Source organism: Garra rufa, chromosome 24 (genome assembly GCF_049309525.1).
Source record: "Garra rufa chromosome 24, GarRuf1.0, whole genome shotgun sequence".
In the NCBI taxonomy this organism is placed as follows: domain Eukaryota; kingdom Metazoa; phylum Chordata; class Actinopteri; order Cypriniformes; family Cyprinidae; genus Garra; species Garra rufa.
This window is the reverse complement of record NC_133384.1, coordinates 6,101,993-6,125,260: the sequence shown is the minus strand read 5'-3', so window position 1 is coordinate 6,125,260 and position 23,268 is coordinate 6,101,993. Positions and strand designations below refer to the sequence as shown.

Genomic DNA, 23,268 nt, shown 5'->3' with positions numbered 1-23,268 from the left:
CATTTTCAGGTCTATATAATTCACATTTTATATTTTATTATTTCCACGTTTATAAATCAGTTTTGAAATTCAACTATATTGTACATCCAGGGTTTCCAAGGACATGAGAACCCTGATTCTCAAATAATTACAACTAACATTAGTTTTTATTATTATTATTAGCTATTTTAGCTTATGTTAAAGTAGTTTTGTCCTATTTTAAACAATTTTAAACTATCTTTGGGCCCCCTTGGCAGTTTTCTAAGGCCCCTAGTGAGTCTCGACCCCATATTTGAGAACAACTGATGCATAGTACTGTATGTTTAATGTTGCTTTTCTAAAAGCCTAGTGTAGACCAGAAAACAAGAGTCTTGAATGGGAAAGCTGCTGCATCACATTCACTAAAGTCAAACAGCTGATTGTCCAGAAGTGTTTAGTCAATAATCATTCTCTGACGCTCTGGGCTGTGTGTCGAGTGAACGAAAGACCAAATTACCCTGCACCGATTGCAATGGAAAACAGATTGATGAACCAGCGATGGCTGGTTGGAAACACTGTTAAATTCTTAATAGGCATTGAGTGATCAACACAAAAACACAGTGATGATCAAGAAAAGCCAGGTCTTGAATATATGTGACCCTGGACCACAAAACCAGTCATAAGGTTAAATTTTACAAAACTGAGATTTATACACCATATGAAAGCTCAATAAATAAGCTTTCTATTGATGTTTGTATGTTTTGTTAGGATAGGACAATATTTGGCCGAGATACATCTATTTGAAAATCTGGAATCTGAGGGTGCAAAAAAATCGAAATACTGAGAAAATCACCTTTAAAGTTGTCCAAATTAAGTTCTTAACAATGCATATTACTAATCAAAAATTACATTTTGATATATTTATAGTAGGAATTTTACAAAAAATCTTCATGGAACATGATCTTTACTTAATATCCTAATGATTTTTGGCATAAAAGAAAAATCAATAATTTTGACCCATACAATGTATTTTTGGCTATTGCTACAAATATACCCCAGCGACTTAAGACTGGTTTTGTGGTCCAGGGTCACATATATAGACATACAGACTGGTTATATAAATAAATATGACCATTTTTATTAATGTGCTGTACATGTCAGGCTGCATATATCCAATGGGATTTATAGTCCACAAGAACGCAAGCTGTGTTTATTATAGACAACTGAACTTAAGTCAGTAATATAGCTGAAGGCTCATGCTAGCAAATGCTCTGCTGGATTATAAGAAGTGATTTTAATGTAATTTGTTGACATGTTATGTCTTTATCCCCCATTCAGAGCAATTTTAACGTGGCTGTGTTGAATGTGGGAGCCCCCGCGGCTGGCATGAACGCAGCTGTGCGATCTGCTGTCAGAGTGGGCATCTCCGAGGGACACAAAATGTTCGCTGTCAGTGACGGTTTTGAAGGATTCTATAAGGGACAGGTAAATATTTATCTCTAAAATCCTATATTTAATAACCATATAGTAGATTTTAAACTAAGTGGTTTATGGGAATCATTCACAGGGTTTTAGCAGGTTTTATGAGGGTACATTTAAGACTTTAAGACCTTTTTAAGACCAACTACAAAAAAGTATAAGGAAGAAAAAAAAAATTAAAGTAAAAAGAAATACAGCAATATGTTCTTTAAGTATAATGGCAAGGGAGCACATGAAGAGTTGTATTTATAACATTTCAAAGTAAAAATACAAAATGCAAAAAACTAACTTACATTTTAATTAATTTTACATAAAGTATGTTAAGGCTTGAATACCTCTGATTCAACCTCTAAAATATGGAAATAACTTTTACCCTCTGATCAGACCCATTGTATATCTATACACCTCTATGACACTGCTGTTTATCCGTAATAGTGCTTAAACAACACTCTAAAAATGTATGTCAAAGCCCTGAAATAAAATACAAGCAATATCAATTTTTTTTTAAGTTAGGAGCACTAACAGAAATTAGCATTCCCATTATGAGGTGATATTTGACTCCTTAAAGTAATTTTACAGGGAAATTGTGTTTTTACCTTTGTAATGCCATTTTTGCCAACTTTATTTAAAGTATGTCATTTTTTAAGCTTTTTAAATTTCTAAGTAAAACAACAGAATAAGAACAAGTAGAATATGAATAAGTAACCAATCAAATTAAATCAGTATTAACAAAATTCATTTGTACTACAAGTGGGACAGAAGAACACAAAAGTGGCTTGTAGGTGCATTTTCATGTTTAATGCAGCAAGTCACTGATTTAATTGCTAAATCATATAATTCATTTGATTCATGCGAACAGCTGATTCATTCAGGAATAAAGCAAGTGACTGTTTTTATGAATGGCAACATTGAATAATTGACTAACTAGATTCGTTTAATAATGCACGTTCATTCATAAACCAAACACTGCTGTGTTTGAATGGAGATGTGCAGCGGCTCAGTTGGGACTTGTTTCAAAATATTATTGATGACGAAATAGAAAAAAATCAGGCAATTGTGTTAGAGTCAGACATTATATGTTACTTAATATTAACTTCTTGTTTATTTAACAGTTGTATTAAATTAACATCTCATTTACAAACTCCCTTAAAAATCATTAAAAGCTGAGACTCATCTTAGTTCAAGGCAATCTCAAAGTTATTCTTGAGGATATTAAGTAAAGATCATGTTCCATGAAGATATTTTGTAAATTTCCTACCCTAAATATATCAAAACTTAATTTTTTATTAGTAATATGCATTGCTAAGAACTTCATTTGGACAACTTTAAAGGTGATAATATCAATATTTTGATCTTTTTGCACCCTCACATTCCACATTTTTAAATAGTCGTATCTTAACAAACCATACATCAATGGAAAGCTTATTTATTCAGATGATGCATAAATCTCAATTTACAAAAAAAAAAAAAAAAAAAACTCATTTAGGACTGGTTTTGTGGTCCAGGGTCACAATGAGAAATATCATGCCCCAGTTAGACGCCATGAGATGAAAATATGCATTACCACAAATTCACATTAAGATAAAATAATGTGTACAGGCAACATAAATTATACAAATGCTGTTTTGTGTAGCACTACTAGCACAAGCCCGTAGGTTACAGCAATTATTGCACGCTCACATCTAGTTGTGCTAATTGTATTGCTTTAGTAATTGCTTTAAGAGCCGGAAGTACTACATTAACACGTTTAACTCAGGTAGGTGATGAAAACAACACAGTCTGCGGTGTCGCCTGTAGCCCTGCACTGCTGCTGTTTGCTCTGACGCAGAACATGACAGGATTAACATAAATCAATTTACCACTACAGTACCACTCTGTGCTGATGGGGGGCAATGTGTAAAATCCATTAGCCGTATGCTAAGCGCTTTCGGAGGAATCAAGATAAACACTGAGCAATTAATTACATTACATGAGCTTGGACCTTAGATTAAGACATGATCCACTAATTATCTTGTTGGACAAACTCAAGGAGGATTACAGACTCGGTTAGAGACAGCAATGCCTCATCAAATCTATTCATGTTATATCAATAGCTTCAAAATAGCTGTTTTTTTTTTTAAATAATGTGTTTGAATTCTTATTTTCTTTCCAGGCTTGATACATTGGTAGATTTCCTAGGTTGAGAGAGTCTCATCCATAGCTGAGTTCCTCATTATGATCTCTTTAGCCAGCCTAATCCAATAAGCCAATGAATTTAGAAAGCACATGAGTGGTAATCACATTTAAAACATGTGGATTTCTATTTGGAAAAAATAAAAATAAAAAATACTGTAAGGCATCATATGGAGCACAATTTTAAAAGAGTACTTATACTTTGAAAGAATATGCTTAACTGCAAGCTGAATGCAACATTTTACATTTACAGTAATTGCATGTTAATTAAATGAATGAAATTAAATGAAAATGTATTAGAGTTTCAATTATATTGAATAAAACAAGCGAAACTTTAAAGTGCTTTTTTGATTTACTTTAACAGGATGTAATACATTTGTAAATGCAATGTCATATTTACTTATTTTAAATATGGCTAATGCATATTGTAGAATTTATTGACAATGATTTGATTGTTGAGCTGTTAGCTTAAACAAATTATTCTTAGACACATACTCATTAACTGTGGTTTAGTCACTAATGCTGCTTGTGTGAAAGGCCATTTGTGTGGTTTGTCTTAAAGAACAGCTGCCCTTGTAGATATCTAATCTGCTCACTCACATTTTTAAGTTTTATGTACTTAGAAATTGTTGTTTCAACGCATATTTGATCCACTATTCTATCTTTTTTCCTCAGATAAAAGAGATCAAATGGGCAGACGTAGGTGGATGGACGGGTCAGGGTGGATCGCTGCTGGGAACGAAACGGTATTTATCTTATATAGAAAGTTGATACTGCATGTTTATATACAGATTAGTAATGCAGATGATTTTGCATGCAATGTGCTATACTTAGTGCAATATTCTCAAATTTGCAGAACGCTTCCTGCAAAGCACGTTGACAAAATTGCAGAACAGATGCGGAAGAATAACATAAATGCATTGTTAGTGATCGGAGGATTCGAGGTATGTCTTCCAGCATGAGCTTTAGGCATTTTAATGTTATATTTTGCATATAACCACATAAATAGCTAACACTTTACAATAAACTTAACCTTAGTTAACTACACACAACTAACAGCATTAATTAATCATAATTAGTTAATTTCTAAAATTTATATTTTTTTACGTCTTTATTTTAGAAAATGTTAATGTCATTCATTAATATTGTTAATATTATTTAATGAACATGAGCAATTTCCGACACAATGAACAGGTGTATTTTAATTAACTAAAGATTCAGAAATACACTGCGAAAAATGCTTTTCTTACTTAGATTTTTTGTCTTGTTTCCAGCCAAGATATCTAAAAATTCCTAAATCTAGAAGGAATTTCTAGACAAGTAAAAAATATTTTCTTGTTTTCAGAAAAAATAAGTCGAGTTTTTGTTTAGAACAAGCAAAATAATCTGCCAATGGGGTAATCAAAAAAATCTTATTTCAAACAGAAAACAAATTCTTTTTCTTACCCCATTGGCAGATTATTTTGCTTGTTTCAAGCAAAAACGCACTTCATTTTAACTTGTTTTTCTGAAAACAAGAAAATTAAATTATTTTTTTTTTTTTTACTTTTAAGAAAATCCTTCTTGGTTTAAGAATTTTTAGTTATTTTGGCTGGAAACAAGACAAAAAAAATCTAAGAAAAGCATTTTTTGCATTGTTAATGCTAATATGTTAACTAAGAAACGTTATTGTAAAGTGTTTTTCATAAATATTATAATTAACAATAAAGCATTATTTGATATTTATTTAAGATTTAATATTAAAATTATAATTTTAAATGATATCAATCCTTTTACACCTTGATGTCTGTCATTTCGTTTTATAAAACTATTTAATTCTTAATTTAAAAAGTCCATAACACTGTTTTGTTAAAATTCCTGCCCTCTCCATCATGTTTTCCTATGCAGCATCATCTAAAGCTTCCTATGCTCCTGTTCTTTTCATAACGAACATCCAAAAGCATTCAGAAATAGTGAAAATCTCCTTCTTAGCAGGCACCGGTTCATCTTTCAGCCGTTTGAATGCACAACATTAACATTTACACAGCTGAGATGACAAATGGCGCCATTAAAGAGCGAACAATGACACCTCAATTTCAGAATAGCTCATCTGCAAGTCATTTCATGCTTTGAGTTCAGGCTCATCTTCTCTCTTTCTATACAGAAATCATCAGGATGTGTGTGTATGTATTTTACGGAAGTGTTTCTATTTGAAGTGTGTGTACGGAGTGGATCCTCTATCTCATGCTCTCCGTCGTGATGGCCATGGCTTTCCACTCGGTTCCTTCCTCGTCTGTCTCTTTCATTCCCTGTCTGTCCCCTCATTCCATCCCCATTCCCAGCACCGGTGGCGGTTCACTAAATCCCCGGCTCTGCCCTGCCCTGCAGGCTTTCCTGGGGATCATGGAGTTGTTATCAGCCCGCGGGACTTATGAGGAGTTGTGTGTGCCAATGGTTATGGTGCCGGCCACCGTCTCCAACAATGTGCCCGGCTCAGATCTCAGCATTGGCGCAGACACGGCTCTGAATGCTATCACTGATGTAAGTGAGGCTGGAGGGCGACACCCGCCAGCCAATCACATCAGAGGCTCTGTCTTCTCTTTACAAACCAATCACAGGCTCTGCCTTAGGTTTACCAGCCAATCACGTCAGACTAGGCGAAGGGTTTCCAAACTTAAATCTGCGGTCACATTTACCGTTGTTTGGCTAATTTTCATAGATGAAATGTAGTCACAATTGTACGACGACGTTTTAGTGCCACATTAAAAAAAAAAAAATCTAAGATTACGAGATTACCGTCATAATATTTAGAGAATAAAGTTGAAATATTATGAAAAAATAAAATCGAAATATTACAAGAATAAAGTCAAAATAGTACAAGAATAAAGTTGAAATATAACAAGAATAAAGTCAAAATATTATGAGAATAAAGTTAAAATGTTTCAAGAATGAAGTTGAAATGTTTGGAGAATAAGGTTGAATTGTTTTGAGAATAAAGTCAAAATGTTTCAAGAATAATGTTAAAATGTTTTGAGAATAAAATCGAAATTATGAGAATAAAGTCAAAATATTTAGAGAATAAAGAAGTAATGTTTCGAGTATAAAGTTTGAAATTACGAGAATGAAGTCAAAATGTTTTGAGAATAAAATCGAAATATTATGAGAATAAAGTTAAAATGTTTTGAGAATAAAGTCAAAATGTTTCAAGAATAAAGTTGAAATGTTTGGAGAATAAGGTTGAGTTGTTTTGAGAATAAAGTTGATATTTTGAGAATAAAGTCAAAATGTTTTGAGAATAAAATCAAAATGTTTGGAGAATAAGGTTGATTTGTGTCTAAAATATAGTTGAAATTTCGAGAATAAAGTCAAAATGTTTCAACAAAAAAAGTCAAAATGTTTTGAGAATAAAGCTGAAATTACGAGAATAAAGTCAAAATATTTTGAAAATAAAGAAGTAATGTTTTGAGAATAAAATCGAAATTACGAGAATAAAGTCAAAATGTTTCGAAAATAAAGTTGAAATTATGAGAAATAAAGTAGTAATGTTTTGAGAATAAAGTTGAAATTATGAGAATAAAGTCAAAATGTTTCAAGAATAAGGTCAAAATATTACGAGAATAAAGTTAAAATGTTTTGAGAATAAAGTCAAAATGTTTTGAGAATAAAGCCGAAATTACTAGAATAAAGTCAAAATATTTTGAAAATAAAGAAGTAATGTTTTGAGAATAAAGTCGAAATTACGAGAATAAAGTCAAAATGTTTCGAAAATAAAGTCAAAATGTTTCGAAAAATAAAGTTGAAATTATGAGAAATAAAGTAGTAATGTTTTGAGAATAAAGTTGAAATTATGAGAATAAAGTCAAAATGTTTCAAGAATAAGGACAAAATATTACGAGAATAAAGTTAAAATGTTTTGAGAATTAATTCATATGTTTTGAGAATAAAGTTGACATTTCTAGAATAAAGTCGAAATGTTTTGAGAATAAAGTCTAAATGTGTCAGGAAAAAAGTCAAAGAGAATAGTCAAAATTACAGGAGAATAGTTTCAGGAGAATAGTCAAAATTACGAGAATAAAGTCAAAATGTTTCGAGAATAAATTTAAATCACGAGAATAAAGTCAAAATGTTTTGAAAATATTCAAAATTACGAGAATAAAGTAGTGATGTTTCATGAATAAAGTCGAAATTTGAAAATATATTCAAAATCTTGCAAGAAAAAGTCAACATGTTTTGAGAATGAAGTCAAAATTATGAGAATAAAGTCAAAATGTTTCAAGAATAAAGTCAAAATATTTAGAGAATAAAGTTAAAAAGTTTTGAGAATTAAGTCATATGTTTCAAGAAAAAAGTTGACATTTCTAGAATAAATTCGAAATGTTTCGAGAATAAAGTTGAAATGTTTCAGGAATAAAGTAAAACTATTTCAAGAATAAAGTTGAAACTACAAGAATAAAGTCAAAATGTTTCGAAAATAAAGTTGAAATTATGAGAAATAAAGTAGTAATGTTTTGAGAGTAAAAGTCGAAATTACGAGAATGAAGTCAAAATGTCAAAATGTTTCAGGAATAAAATCAAAATGTTTCAGGAATATAGTCAAATGTTTCTAGAATAAAGTTGAAATTACGAGAATAAAATCAAAATGTTTCGAGAATAAACTGACAGATTTTGAAAGCTGACACTTTGGAATTATTTCCCGGTGCTTCCAGTCCGGGCCATTTGCATGCGCAAAAGGCTAGAATATACTCTCAAAATATTATAACTTTAATCTTGTAATTGCAACAAAATTGTATTTTATTTTAATTTTATTTTCTCACGCTTTATTTTCGAAACACTGTGACTTTATTCTCATAAAATTTTTACTTTATTCTTGTAATTTCAAATTAATTATTCTCTAAATATTACAACGTTAATCTCTTTTTTTTATGTGGCACTTAAACGCTGTCATACAATTGGGAATTTCATGCAAGGGTGAAAGATTTCACAACCGATTTTATATTCAAGTTCAAATTGGCTAACAGAAATTGACTTCTGCGTGAACTGTACTTCATAAATCACTACATTATTGACAGTAAACTATGGATCATTCTTTGCCTGCAAAGTTTTGCTAATGTGACCAAATCTTTAGGCAGCCCCTTTGCTGTCCAGTCAGTCAGTTGTTCAACAGGATTGTGTCCTAAGGGGAAATCCTAAGGGAACTGATTTCAGACAGGCATCCAAGGCACCATAATATAATAATATAAGATTAAATAAATTCAAATGAGCTTTAAACAAGCAATTTATTAACTGCAGTGCTCTTTCCTCAGTATAAATCCTAATAACTTTATTAACATCATTAGCAAACGTGCAAAGACTGTTTAAGCGAGATTCATTGAGATATGTCTGGGCCATATTTAGCTTCATTTTCTTTAAGCAAAATACTATTCCTTATTGATTTTGAGCTGAAATATGACCTGGATATGTTCTTCGTAGTGTTGTGAGATTTAGCCCGAAATATTTCTACATTGAGCATTGATGTTTCGGCTGGTAAACGCAAAGGCGAGCCGTTAGCTGACAGGTAAGTGGAGATGACATGATGGCGGCATGTTTTGAGCTGTGCTTTTTTTGTGGCTGTCATGTGACTGAGCCTGTGCTGTGCTGTGATCACACCGCATTAAACCCGTCATAACAGATCGCTGATCCCGGCTAACGCTGGCAGAACTGGAGTCTGTCTGCATAGCTTTTTTATATTAATGGTTTAAATCAACACAAGCCACAACCACAAGCTCAGTTTTTCACATGTAAGAGATAGTTCACCTGAAACCCTCATGTCCTAAACTTTTTGTTGTCCATGGAACTCAAATGCAAAGGTATTTTGAATTGGATATTCAAACAATGAATGGAGACTAGGGATAAAATAAAAAAAAGTAACATAAAAGTAGGCCATGTACTGCTGAGAATTATTAGTGCATATGATACCGGTAAATGGCTCATTTTAGGACAATTGTGATTATGTTGTATTAATTTGTTCCTTTGTAATTAAATCATGGTTAATAGTTTGACTAAAATACTTAAAATGTTGCAAAAACTGTTATGGAAACACTTTCTTTAGAGAAAAATAGCTTTAAGATAAATAAATGTGACCCTGGACCACAAAACCAGTCTTAAGGGTCCATTTTTTTTCTGAATTTAAACATCAACAAGTTTTTCATTGATGTATGGTTTGTTAGGATAAGACAATATTTGGTTGAGATTCAGCTATTTGAAATTCTGGAATCTGAGGGTGCAAAAAATATTGAGAAAATCGCCTTTAAAGTTGTCCAAATGAAGTTCTTAGCAATGCATATTACTAATAAAAAATAAGTTTTGATATATTTACAGTAGGAAATTTACAAAATATCTTCATGGAACATGATCTTCCAATGGCAAGAACTTAATATCCTAATGATTTATAAAATAAAAATCACTCATTTGGACTTACAGTATACAAAGTATTTTTGGCTATTGCTACAAAAATACCTGTGCTACTTAAGACTGGTTATGTTGTCCAGGCTCTTAATTACTTAATATCCTAATGAGTTTTGGCATTTAAAAATGAAAATAAAATAAAACCAATGTCTGAAACTATTAAATTAATATTATTACATCATATATAAAATTTGATTAATATTGGTAACAATAAAACATGTTACCTCTCAAACATATTTTCTTCTTTTTTATTTAGTCTTTTTTTATTGATTATACATCTTAATTTGAGGTTCCTTTTATTTTGTATTATTTTATATTTCCCTTATTTAATAATATATACTGTAAGTATTGTGAAATTAGTAAGTAGTAAACTGCCACATTTCAATATGATACGATAATTTGCGATATACACTGTACATTATGTATAGAAACAACTAAAAGCCTGATTTTTTTTTTTTTTTTTTTTTTGCCATAAAACAAAATTTATGCAACAACGCATTTGTTTTACACCATTCTATTGGTAAAAGATCAACTGGATGGAAAAGAAAAAAATGAGAATTTTGATATATTGCTACAAAATGAGCCTTGCTACTTGCTACTAAAGACTGGTTTTGTGGTTCAGGGTCAAAAAATATGAAAAAAAAAAAAATAAATAAATAATAATAATAATAAATAAAAAAACAATAACAATGTCTGAAACTATTCTATTAATATTATTACATTGAATATAAAATTATTTTATTAATATTGGTAACAATAAAACATGTTACCTCTCAATCATATATTGTTACTTTTTTATTTTTTTTATTAATTTTAGGTTCCTTTTATTTAGTTTTATTTTATATTTCCTTATTTAATAATTTATAAGTATTGTGAAATTAGTAAGCAGTAAACTGCCACATTTCAATATGATACGATAATTTGCGATATACACTGTACATTATGTACAAAAAAAAAACAGCTAAAGGGCAGTTCTTAGCAATGCATATTACTAATAAAAAAAACATTTGGTAAAATGTCAACTTGATGGAAACAGGCTGAAAAAATTTTGCAGAAAAAAGTACATAAATAAAAAAAATAATTAATTTTAAAATGTACACTGTCGGTAATAGAATAGCAAAAAATAGTGGATGGAAATTTAGCTACAAGACGTCATACCAGAAAACAAACTCAAATTGAACCATTGCGTGAACAGAATTTTGAATATAGTCAGGGTTTCCGCGGGGTCTTAAAAAGTCTTAAATTCGCTGTTCTAGGTCTTAAATAATTTTACACAGGTCTTATTTTTCCGATGTCCATGTAACGCTACCTCTAATGCTCATTTAAATTCTCTTTCTGTTGTTTCCGTGGTGTTGTAGTTCTTTATTTCACTAGTCCAAATATAATTTGCTGAATTTAAACTACAAATGAGACCAGCATGCAATAGCCAATCAGCTTTCTGTTATTGGCGCGAGTCTCTCTCGGATTGTACCGCAGAAGTCAAATGGATTTAACTTTTTAGCTATGAGGAAGTGCAAGTTTAGCGATACTGGGCTTGGAAAAACTGAATATAGGGCTTGGCTAAGGCCAGTTGCTAACAACTGTAGATTTTTTTCTCCCTCTGTGGAAGTTACTGCGTCTTCAGACAGAATCGCAGTATTTATATAACATTTCTAATATATATATTTATAAATCAATAAATGTATTTAAAACATTAATCTCACTTTTAATTTTGCAGTGTAAATTATGTAATCTCACTGCTAACAGCCATTTAGAATTTATTGATAAATTCATAAAATAAATTTCAAAGGTACGCATACATTTCAAAAGTAAAAAAAAAAAAAATCGCTTTAGAATTTTTTTTTTTTACATCAGATATTTCTAGTGGTACTTTTATGGGGATATTTTGTGTGGAATAGTATCTGCTGATATGGAAAGTTCACTGTATATCGTAGTAATAAATTTAATTTATGACAGCCATGAAATTTTGTTTACTTTTTACATTAAACACATTAAATATCACATATGCATGTAATATAATATCTATTTCCATTACAGGTTTAGGTCTTAAATTTCATATAAGGTGGTATTAAAAAGGTCTTAAAAAGTCTTAAATTTAACTTGTTCATATCTGCAGAAACCCTGTATAGTGCACTATTAATATGTTATTCTGGAAAATGTTTGTTTTTCATGGGGGGAAAAAAACAGAGGTAATGACATGAGGGTGAGTAAATAGGACAAAATTTTCCACTTTGGATGAACTGACATTTAAATATACTCACAATCACAATTTAGTAAGCAAATAGCATGCAAAGACCAGTCGAAAATTAGTATCCCAATGTTACGATGGCATCTTCACTGTTGGTTACAGTACATTATCAATGTTATTGTGTGGCCTGTGAGTCATCTTGCTGCCTCTATGTCTGTTAAAATTGTGCAGAATCCCTGCCGTCTCGCTTCAGTGTTTTGCCACGTGACAACCCTGTGTGCGTGCGACTGCCAAATTCGATCCGATCCCATTCGTACCCCCTTCCTCTTCCTCTTGACTCTCAATCGGAAGCCATGGTGATCATCACACGGTGGGTGTCCCATCAGCAGGGTCCGCTCCTGCACCAGTACTCCCCCTGCTGCTCTAACGGTTGCATTGTCCTATCCCCTGTGGGCCCCTGCTGTGTTGTGCTGACCTGCCAAAGGCCATAGAGTGTCTGCTGCAGCTGTATGAGGCTCGGTCCAGCTATGAGGAGTTTTGCATCCCGCTCTGTATGCTGCCTGCAACCATTAGTAACAATGTGCCCGGCACTGACCTTAGTATCGGGGCAGATACGGCCCTCAATGCCATTGTGGAGGTAAGAACATAAACCTCCTTCCTGTCTGGAAAGGAGTCATTCTTAGGAAACAACATTAGTTCTACCCACACTGTTTTATAAATAAAGGTGCTTCACGATGCCATAGAAGAACCTTTTTTGTCTAAATGGTTCATAACCTTTTTTGTTTCACAAAAGGTTCTTTGGGGCAAAAAAAGGTTCTTCAGATTATAAAAAGGTAAGAAAGAGATGGACCTTTGACTGAATTGTTCTTTGTGGAACCAAAAATGTTTTTTTCTATGGCATGACTGGGAAGAACCTTTTAAAGCACCTTTATTTTTAAGAGTGCAGTCCCATTTAAATAATAATTTTAGACATGGATTTTATACATAGATTAAATTATGGTGCAGGTCCAGGGTTGTTATACTTAACTTCACTTAAAATTTTATTAAAATATTAAAATGAATGACACCTAAAGATTGAAAGAAGAGGCTTACCTAATATAAAACATTATGAAATATTAATATACAAATATTATACCTAAAGAATATATATATATATATATATATATATATATAAATTTATTCTATACCTATATTTTTATATATAACATTTTAATTCTAATGATCAATATCAATGAAACAAATATTACACCTAAAGAATATTAATCTATTATAGAATATTAAAAATGTATATATGAGAGAATTTACAAAATGATTTTATGTCCATAGAAAGCAGATTAAATGTAAGTAAAGTGTCTACTTTTAAGGTTTCAAATACGTTTTTTGAGAATAAAATGACAAAATTTGGTTGAAATAATGTTATATTGCCATTTAGTGTAACACAGTATTTATGTAAAAATCCAAACAAGCTTATTCTGACTTGCACACATTAAAATAATATGGGAGCATATTACATTTTATTGTGTTATAAATTAGCACAAACATCTTTCTGACAAATGGGCAAAACATAGGATAGTGGCAAATTTAAAGAATGTAGAATTACTAGTATAGTATTAGTTATTAGTATTTGGGGTGACAGAAGTCCATCTTTTAATATCTAAATTGATTTTTGTTGTAAATATGCCTGACAAGATTGATACACTGAATGACATTTTAGTGGGTGTCTTCTGCAAATTAGGGAAAAATGTATGATATTTATTTTTTGCTCAGAAAACAAAAAAACAAAACAAAAATTCAATTAAATTAAACGGAAACGTTTTTCTTTTTCTTTTTTTTTTTTTTTTTTTAGAGAAACAACAATTTTAAAGCAGCATTACACTTATTGTATTATTTTTTTTTTATTTAAACCCTTTTTTGTCTTTGACCCATATATATAAATACATAATTTATAATTACATAAAAAATCCAAATAAATACTAAAATATATCAAATATTGTGAGTGATTTAATTATAGCACTAGTACGTGAGAACACACACATAGCACACAAAATGACAGTTTCCTAAGAATGACTCAAAGATACTTAGCAATAAAAGCATTCAGACGGTTTAGACAGCAGTATTTTTGGAATAGGAGCATTTTTGTGTATCATAAATTGTTTTGTCAGTCTGTAAGCTGCTCGTAAAGCTCCTAAAAGCCCATATTCAATGCAGTTTATCTTCCCTGAAGCTCTGCAGCTTTGATTTTTAACATCATGAAAAGTAAACATTCCATGTCTTCAAACTGATTTGTGTTCATAATAGAAGACTAAAGTAGACATTTTTAGTTAGAGGTCTAAAAGTGGCTCTTGTTGCATGGCATGTACTGTATTTGTATCTGGCATGACAGTGATTCAGCAGGTTGTAACAAGATTTATGGCATTGCTCAACAAGACCAGAAATGACTGAACGTGTATGTGTTTGTCAGACATGTGACCGTATAAAGCAGTCTGCCAGTGGAACAAAGCGCCGCGTGTTCATCATCGAGACCATGGGAGGCTACTGTGGTTATCTGGCCAGTGTTGGTGGACTGGCGGCTGGAGCAGATGCTGCTTATATCTTTGAGGAGTCGTTTGACATCAGAGACCTGCAGGTTACCAGCAAACACACACACAGAGCTAAAACTACGTAATATTACGTAATATAAGTAAATAACTACACATAAGGTTATATAATCTTTGATTTAGTGCCAAGTCTAGTTCAGTTATTAAACTAGAAACATCAGCGCCATCTGTTTCTCTTTTCTTCAGTCTAATGTAGAGCACTTGACAGAGAAAATGAAGACCAGTATTCAGAGAGGACTAGTCCTGAGGTATCTATCTATCTATCTATCTATCTATCTATCTATCTATCTATCTATCTATCTATCTATCTATCTATCTATCTATCTATCTATCTATCTATCTATCTATCTATCTATCTATCTATCTATCTATCTATCTATCTATCTAATCTATCTGAGGTCAAAAGTTTAGATGCACCTTGCAGAATCTGCAAAATGTTAATTATTTGACCAAAGTAAGAGGGGTCATACAAAATACATGCTGTTTTTTATTTAGTACTGACCTGAATAAGATATTTCACATAAAAGATGTTTACATATAGTCCACAAGAGAAAATAATTGTTGAATTTATAAAAAAAAATGACCCTGTTCAAAAGTTTACATACAGTTGATTCTTAATACTGTGTTGAATGATCCACAGCTGTTTTTGTTTGTTTGTTTGTTTAGTGGTAGTTGTTCATGAGTCCCTTGTTTGTCCTGAACATTTAAACTCACCGCTGTTCTTTAGAAAAATCCTTTAGGTCCCACAATTTAAAGTTTTTTCTGCATTTTTGTGTATTTGAACCCTTTCCAACAATGACTGTATGATTTTGAGATCCATCTTTTCACACTGAGGACAACTGAGAGACTCATATACAACTATTACAGAAGGTTCAAACGCTCACTGATGCTTCAGAAGGAAACACAATATACATTAAGAAAACTTTTTGAATTTGAAGATCAGGCAGAATTTACCTTATTTTGCCTTCTGGGAAACATGTATCTTCTGTAGCTTCTGAAGGGCAGTACTAAATGAAAAAAAAAATGATATTTAGGCAAAATAAGAAAAAATGTACACATCTTCATTCTGTTCAAAAGTTTACACCCCTGGCTGTGGTACAATTTGGGATGGAATACCCTGATATGAAATAATAAAATACACTGTACTATACTTTTTGTGTCCACAGATTATGACAATGGAAACATAAATAACTTCGTAACATACTGTACTGAACCACACTTCTTAGTTGAAACAAGCCATTAATGCATGGTTTTTCATTCTGGAGCATCAGTGAGTGTAATAGTTGCATATGAGTCTCTTAGTTGTCCTCAGTGTGAAAAGATGGTTGCTGAAAAAAACAAAGCATTTGTGGAACCTGAAGGATTTTTCTGAAGAACAGCAGGACTATTACTAAACAAAAAAACAAAAAAACAAAAAAAAAAACACAGCTGTGGATCATTCAGGTAACAACACAGCATTAAGAATCAATTGTGCGTAAACTTTTGAAAGGGGCCATTTTTATAAATTCAACTATTATTTAAACACCTTTTATGTGAAATATCTTATTCAGGTCAGTACTAAATATAAAACATAACATGCATTTTGTATGATCCCTTTTATTTTGGTAAAATAATTACCATTTTGCAGATTCTGTAAACTTTTGACTTAAACTCTATCTGCCGGTCTGGCTGTCTGTCACGCATGACAGAATCTGAGTTTGTGGCTTGTTCGCTCATGTTTTGTCTGCTCTCGGCTCAGATGAGAGTATTTTGGGTCTGTGTGATTGAGATGTGGGAGCAGAGCCTCAGGCGGTCTGTCACTCACTCAGACGGTTTGTCTGCGCTTGTGTTCATGCAGGAACGAGAACAGTAATGAAAACTACACCACAGACTTCATCTATCAGCTCTACTCCGAGGAAGGCAGGGGAGTGTTTGACTGCAGGAAGAATGTTCTGGGTCACATGCAGCAGGTACTGCACATCAATCATGCATCACACAACACACCGGCCCACAGGCACCATTTAACTCCACTTTAATCAATCAGTAATCTGTAGTGGACATACTGTTTTTTGTTTGCCTGCTAATTCAAGTGAACAAGCGAGAGCATTATGATACAAGATTAAATCTGGAAACAGGAGCACTTCAGTACTGTTTGTGCTGCTTTCTGTGTGCATGGGATAAATGGCCTATCAAAATGTTTCCATGCATATATTAATATTGTTATTTGAGAAATGTTTTATATCATGCATTTAGGATTTTTGATATAGTATATGCTGACTTTAAGGTAGTAGTTACAAAGAAATAATATTATACCTAAAAAATATAACTTTATTATTAAAATAATAAATATAACTGCAAGCAGTGATGGCAGAGCCAAGCACTATAGGCAAGGGAAGCATCAGACCAAGTGCAGCAATGAGGAATTGAAGGCATTTTAAGGTGATTTTATTAAAAATGGCTTAAAAACAACAACTAGTAATACGATTTAGTCAGTTATCACTTTTGATCAACAGGTAGCACTTTTATCAAATCGATGTGGTGTGTTCAGTGTGAGGTTACAATGACACACACACAGTTTGGTGTCAATGACTATGGCAACATTGGTATCACTGTTCTCAGCATGACCCAACAAGTCTAATAATACCAGTCTCATTACAATAGGCAAAATTCACACATATTTGAAATTTCATCATAACTTTGAACACAAGGTGGCACTGTGTCAAAACTTTTTGAGTACTTTCAGTTCATGGTCTCGATGGTACATACAAAGTTTTGCAATGGTACATCAATGCATTGGTAAAAATGTAGCATTTTATATCATAATACTATATTGTAGTCAATGGCAATTTTGTGTTTTGTTCAATTATAGCTCCACCAAGAGGCACAATCCCACCAATTTTTTTTTTATGTGTCCTTCGAGTGTGCCCATATGTATGTGTGTGTCAAATTTGGTGAAAATATCTCATTTTGTTTTGGAGTTATAGACATCTTTCTATATGAGAAGAATAAAAAAATGACCGATGGCTGATTTTGTTTGCCTTTTTTTTGCCACTTAACTATCAAAATTTTGGCAATTGGGCATTAATGTATAGCCAGCACGCTATGTTTTAGAATTTCCTATGGTGGTTTCGTGTCGATAGAAATAAAGGTTTCTAACATATTGGCAAATGTTTTTTAAGCACTAAAATGCAACGTTGGACAAACCATAAGGCAAAACCTGGCATGTTTGATATTGCTGGACTTGGCAAGGATTCAGGAGTATAAAAAGGTGACTCCCGTGAAAATAAGTCGACCACACAAAGTTATAAGCATGTGAATATTTGGTTGGCTCAAAACTTCTCAGGCTCCTTCAGGGCATCGTGTTGATGACCCATACAAAGTTTTGTAAGGATATGTCAATGCGTTTGGCTGACATGGGAAAATTGGGTATTATTCGACTCTGCATGATGCACCAGTTTTTGGCCAAACCATTCAGAAGTTATAAACTAAAATAGCCATTTTTCGTGTCTCCTGACCACTAGGTGGCACTGTGCCAAAACTGCCAAAAAGTAGCCTCAGGTCATGCTTGTTATAACACACACCAAGTTTGGTCTCAATACGCCAAACCTTTGCAGAGATATAGCCTGCTGGGTTTTTATAGAATTATTTTGTGCGCTATTCAAGAAGGGTTTGACTAATCAACTTGAATTCCATAAATTTTGGCCAGCATGGTCTGAAGATGATTTGAGCCAATTTTGGTGAAAATCAGACAAACCATTTTGGACGAGTTCGAAAAAGTATTTTTTTTTTTCAAACAATTAAAAATAGAAGAAAAAAAACTAAAGGCATGAGCCACGAATTCAGAGAAAAAATCATTTGGATTTTGTGCCTTATGGTTCAAAAGTTACTAGCATAAACATAAGTGAAACTTTGGACAAGTGGTGGCACTAGAGAGTTTGAGTTAAAGACTCCAAATTTGCCATGATTAATGTTGAGGCTGTCCTTTATCAGTGTGCCAAATTTCACAACTTGCCTACAAGCGTTTCTCTGAGCTGCCATAGAAGAAAAAATTGAACTGGAAAGCAATGATTGCGGGGCCAAGCACTAGGCAAGGGAAGCATCAGACCAACTGCAGCAATAAGTAATTAAAGCAATTTTAAAGTGATTTTAGTCAAAATGGGTGAAAAAAATCATAAAAACAACCACCAGTAATACGACCACACCAAATTTAGACTCGATACGCCAAACCTTTGCATAGATATAGCCTCACATCCATTTTTGCTTGCTTTTCATAGAATTTGTTTGTGCATTATTCGAGAATGGTTTGACTAATCAATTTGAATTCCATATCTTGTTGCCAGTATGGTCTGAAAATGATCTGAGCCAATTTTGGTGAAAATCAGACAAACCGTCTAGGACGAGTTTGAAAAAGTTGTTTTTTCAAACCATTAAAGATAGAAAAAAAAAAACCTAAACCTTACGATTTTTTAATTTTTGTTTTCTTTCGACTCGGTATGAGCCACGGATTCAGAGAGAAAAAACATTTTTTTTTTTTTTTTTTGTGCCTAACGGTTCAAAAGTTAAAAAAGCATAAATGTGTGAAATTTGGACAAGGGGTGGTGCTAGAGAGTTTGAGTTAGAGACTCCAAATTTGCTATGGTTAATGTTGAGACTGTCCTCTATCAGTGTGCCAAATTTCACAACTTTCCCGCATGCGATTCTATGGGATGCCATAGATTCAAGAGCGGAAGTAGAAAAGGAAGAATAAGAAGAAGAACGCCAACTGATACAATAGGTGTCTACGCACCTTCAGTGCTTGGCCCCTAATAATGAAGTAATATTTTACGTATTTGTCTTTCACTAGGGTGGTGCTCCTTCTCCATTTGACCGTAACTTCGGGACCAAAATCGCTGCTAAGGCCATGCAGTGGATCACCAAGAAACTGAATGAAAGCTATAGAAAAGGTATGAAAGACAACAGTCACGCGTTTCATGTGGTAATATTACAAACTTTACTAAAGCTGTCATTAAAACTCACTCAACACTCGACCTTCTGTTTGACCTGTGCTGTTGTACATGAGGCACTCAGGAATTGTCATGTTGTTAAAGCGTAAACATGACTGCACACATACACCGCAGTACTCAACATAATCCTTGACCTTGATTTTGAAATATTACTGTAGAGTCGCTGCAGTTTTTCAGCTCAGTTTTGTGTGTGTGTTTTTATTCCTTTTGCTCTGCCTGTGGATGAATACAGAAGAAGGTAAAACATTTGTATTTTAATCAGTCTCACAAGAACATTATTTATTAGTTTTTTTTGTGGTTTAAATATATAATTGTAAACAGTGTATTTTATTTTATTGTATTAGTTAACTCTTGTAACTGTTTAAATATATAGCTATGGTAATATACCCAAAATATTAACTATTCATTTACTAGGTTATATAAATTTTAAATATATATATGTATTTTTTATAAATCTGTGGATTTCCATTTATTTTATTTTATGGCTCTTCACTATTGTAAATATATCTATAAATGTCTATAAACGTTTAAACTAACATTGTTTTATACTTGAACTGTTTTATATCTATAGAATTTATTTTAGGCAAGTCGTGATGATTTGAGAAGGCAAACTGATCCAACAGACAATGATCAGTCTTCCGCTTGGCTCTGTTCGTAAAAAACAAAAAACAAACAAAAAAAACAAAACGTATATTTACCGAACAAAAAATGCTCCAAACGTTTTTCTAAATTAACTAAATAAAAAACTAAACTAAACGAAATATAATCACTTTGCCATTACACACAAAACTGAACTATTTTAATAGCTGAAACGGTAAGTTGTTTTGGGAGAAGGGAGAAAAATATATTTTTGTCCTGTCCATTGCTTTACCGCTATTTCGAGAATGAACCCAGCATAAATATGCAGATGTCATTCCCAAAACATAGCAGCATGTATGTGTCCGAAAAACGAAAATTTCATACAAATTCTGAATGGATTAAAGCCTGGAAAATGCAAAACGCGCTCCCTTTATTATCACTAAAAGCGTCACTAATCTTAGTTCACAGAGATCTCACAAAGTTCCGTTATAATAATAAAGCTCTTTAAAACTATACAACGAATCTTGTATTTACGTCGCGTCTACGCTTAGTCATGAGATTATTCACGAGCGCGCGAAATCAGGCGCTTTCAGTGGTGAGTGAATTCTAAGTGTTTCTAATTGTTCGAAATTAACAGAAATGTCTGTGATTGGCTACAACGCTGCAAAAACACATTGGATAGTTTGCCAGATCTTCAATTGCTTTGCTTTAGTTTAAGGGTTATATAGCACCGTCTAGTTCCCCAACCGGGCCTGAGCTTGGCTAACCGCTCCAATTGCAGCGGGGCTGTCGAGGATTTCATGACTTACCCCCCAATGTCGCCCATGCCTATAATATAGTATAAATATTAACTATTAATATACTAGGCAATATAAAAATAATTTAGATTTTTTTTTTTTTTTTGTAATGTGTGGATATTTATTTTATTTTTTTAAATATTTTATTAATTTTTAATTTTATTTTATTTTATTTGATACTTGGTCACTCAATATTCCTACAAATAGCTAAATATATAATTATATAATAATTTTGGTAATCTGTGGATTTTGTTTTGTTTTATTTTATTTTAGTTTATTCCAGTTCACTATTGTATTTTTTTTTAATTATCTATAATTACTATAATATCCTATATTTTATTTTATTATTTTATTTCGCTTCACTATTGTAAATATTTCTATAAATGATCTATAATTACTATAATATACTATAAATATTAACTATTTATATACTAGGATATATAAATATAATTTAGTTTTTTTTTTTGTTTTTTTTTTAATCTGTGGATTTTTAAATTTTATTTATTTATTTAATTCCGGTTCACTATTGTAAATATTTCTATAAATGATCGATAATTACTACAATATACTATACATATTAAATATCTAAATACTAGGCTTTTTTTTTTTTTTTGTAATCTGTGGATTTTATTTTATTTTAGTTCACCATTGCAAATATTCCTAGAAATTATCTAGAATTACTATAATGTATTATAAATATATAGTAGGATATATAAATATAATTAAAATGTTATTTTGTAATCAGTGGATTTCCATTTTATTTTAGTTCACTATTGTAAATATATATATATAATTTTTTTTTTTTTTTTTTTTTTTTTAATTGGCAGTTTTGTGATTGTGTTGAATCTGTGTGTGTTGTGTAGGGAGAGTGTTCGCTAACACAGAAGACTCGGCCTGTTTGCTGGGTATGCGACGACGTGCGATGGTCTTCCAGCCTGTGGTTCAGCTCAAAGATGAGACCGACTTTATGTATGCACACACCCAAGTTTGTACATATATTTTAAAAACATGATAACATATTTTATCCCTGTAATAATATCGGACCTTCTATTCTATGTGTCCAGTCACAGAATCCCTAAGGAGCAGTGGTGGCTGAAGTTACGTCCCCTCATGAAGATCCTGGCCAAGTACAAGACCAGCTACGACGTGTCAGACTCTGGACAGCTGGAACATGTGGTCCTCAACCGACCCAAAGAGTCCGAGGCCATGGCTGCCATTTAAACTCATCCAAATAGCGGCGGTGTTCAAAGGTCACGCTTTAGACAGACCCGTCTGTCCTGTGAGCGCTGTCGTAGACACTTTTGTTCTCTGTGCTACACCTCTTTTTTCTGTCAGCGCTTTGTTTGAAAAATGTCACCCTTTGTTATTTTACAGAAATCAATGTTAATCGTAGGAGAGTGTACGAAGCAGTGTTGTTTCATTTTGCTGTTTCATGTCCTTTCGCTCCTGTCGCGAGCGGCGACCCCGCTGTCACCCCGTCACGTTGCAATAGTGTTCCGCTTCAAAGCACATTTCTCTCTCTCTCTCTCTCTGAAGTTCTCAGAAAGAAGCAAAAATTCCACTTTCCGGTGTGAAGCGCAGTATGCGGTGAAGTCCACTTTGCTAGAGCACCGTTTGATGTTTGAATGTATTGCATCATCAAGTGTTAACATTTGCCTGACCAATAAAGACCACAATCACATGTGTGAAAATCACTGTCTGCTCTTTGATTATTCATGTTAACATACTTATCGGCCCCAACACACGCCATCCTGGTTTCTTTACTTTTGCCATGGTACTTGTATTCTTTGAAGTACAGAACCATGTAATGAATACTGCGGTATATAAATACCATGGTATTTGAAAATGACGTATACATGCAATTTTTGGTGAAATCTTCCCTGACAGCTCTAAAAGATGATGATAACAATAATAAATATTTGTATTTTTTAAATAAATAACTTATCGATTATTATTTAATAATTGTTGGAAAAACTGAAAAAGTATACAACTCCACTCATTCTAAAAACTGTTAAATCACCCGCTTTTTTTACCTTCATAAAGTTTTTTTTTTCATAAGTATGAAATGAAATATTAGAAAGATAATTAGAAAG

The 23,268-nt window shown here is 32.4% G+C and overlaps 1 protein-coding gene across 5 annotated transcripts in view; it reads left to right on the top strand.

The window, feature by feature from the left end:
- Positions 1 to 22,869, top strand: part of pfkpa (phosphofructokinase, platelet a) — a 41,015-nt gene extending 18,146 nt beyond the window's left edge. For 2 of the 5 annotated variants that reach the window (XM_073831192.1, XM_073831190.1), the window contains exons 13-22: positions 1,297 to 1,443; positions 4,285 to 4,355; positions 4,466 to 4,553; positions 12,705 to 12,857; positions 14,682 to 14,846; positions 15,004 to 15,065; positions 16,655 to 16,766; positions 19,640 to 19,739; positions 22,039 to 22,144; positions 22,240 to 22,869. In XM_073831192.1, coding sequence (XP_073687293.1) covers positions 1,297 to 1,443; positions 4,285 to 4,355; positions 4,466 to 4,553; positions 12,705 to 12,857; positions 14,682 to 14,846; positions 15,004 to 15,065; positions 16,655 to 16,766; positions 19,640 to 19,739; positions 22,039 to 22,144; positions 22,240 to 22,396 — 1,161 coding nt within the window. In that variant the 3' untranslated portion in view covers positions 22,397 to 22,869. Of the gene's footprint in view, positions 1 to 1,296; positions 1,444 to 4,284; positions 4,356 to 4,465; positions 4,554 to 5,976; positions 6,130 to 12,704; positions 12,858 to 14,681; positions 14,847 to 15,003; positions 15,066 to 16,654; positions 16,767 to 19,639; positions 19,740 to 22,038; positions 22,145 to 22,239 lie in introns of all 5 variants that reach the window. The other 3 variants (XM_073831193.1, XM_073831191.1, XM_073831194.1) reach the window with 2 other exon arrangements.
- The last annotated feature ends 399 nt before the right edge of the window (positions 22,870 to 23,268 follow it).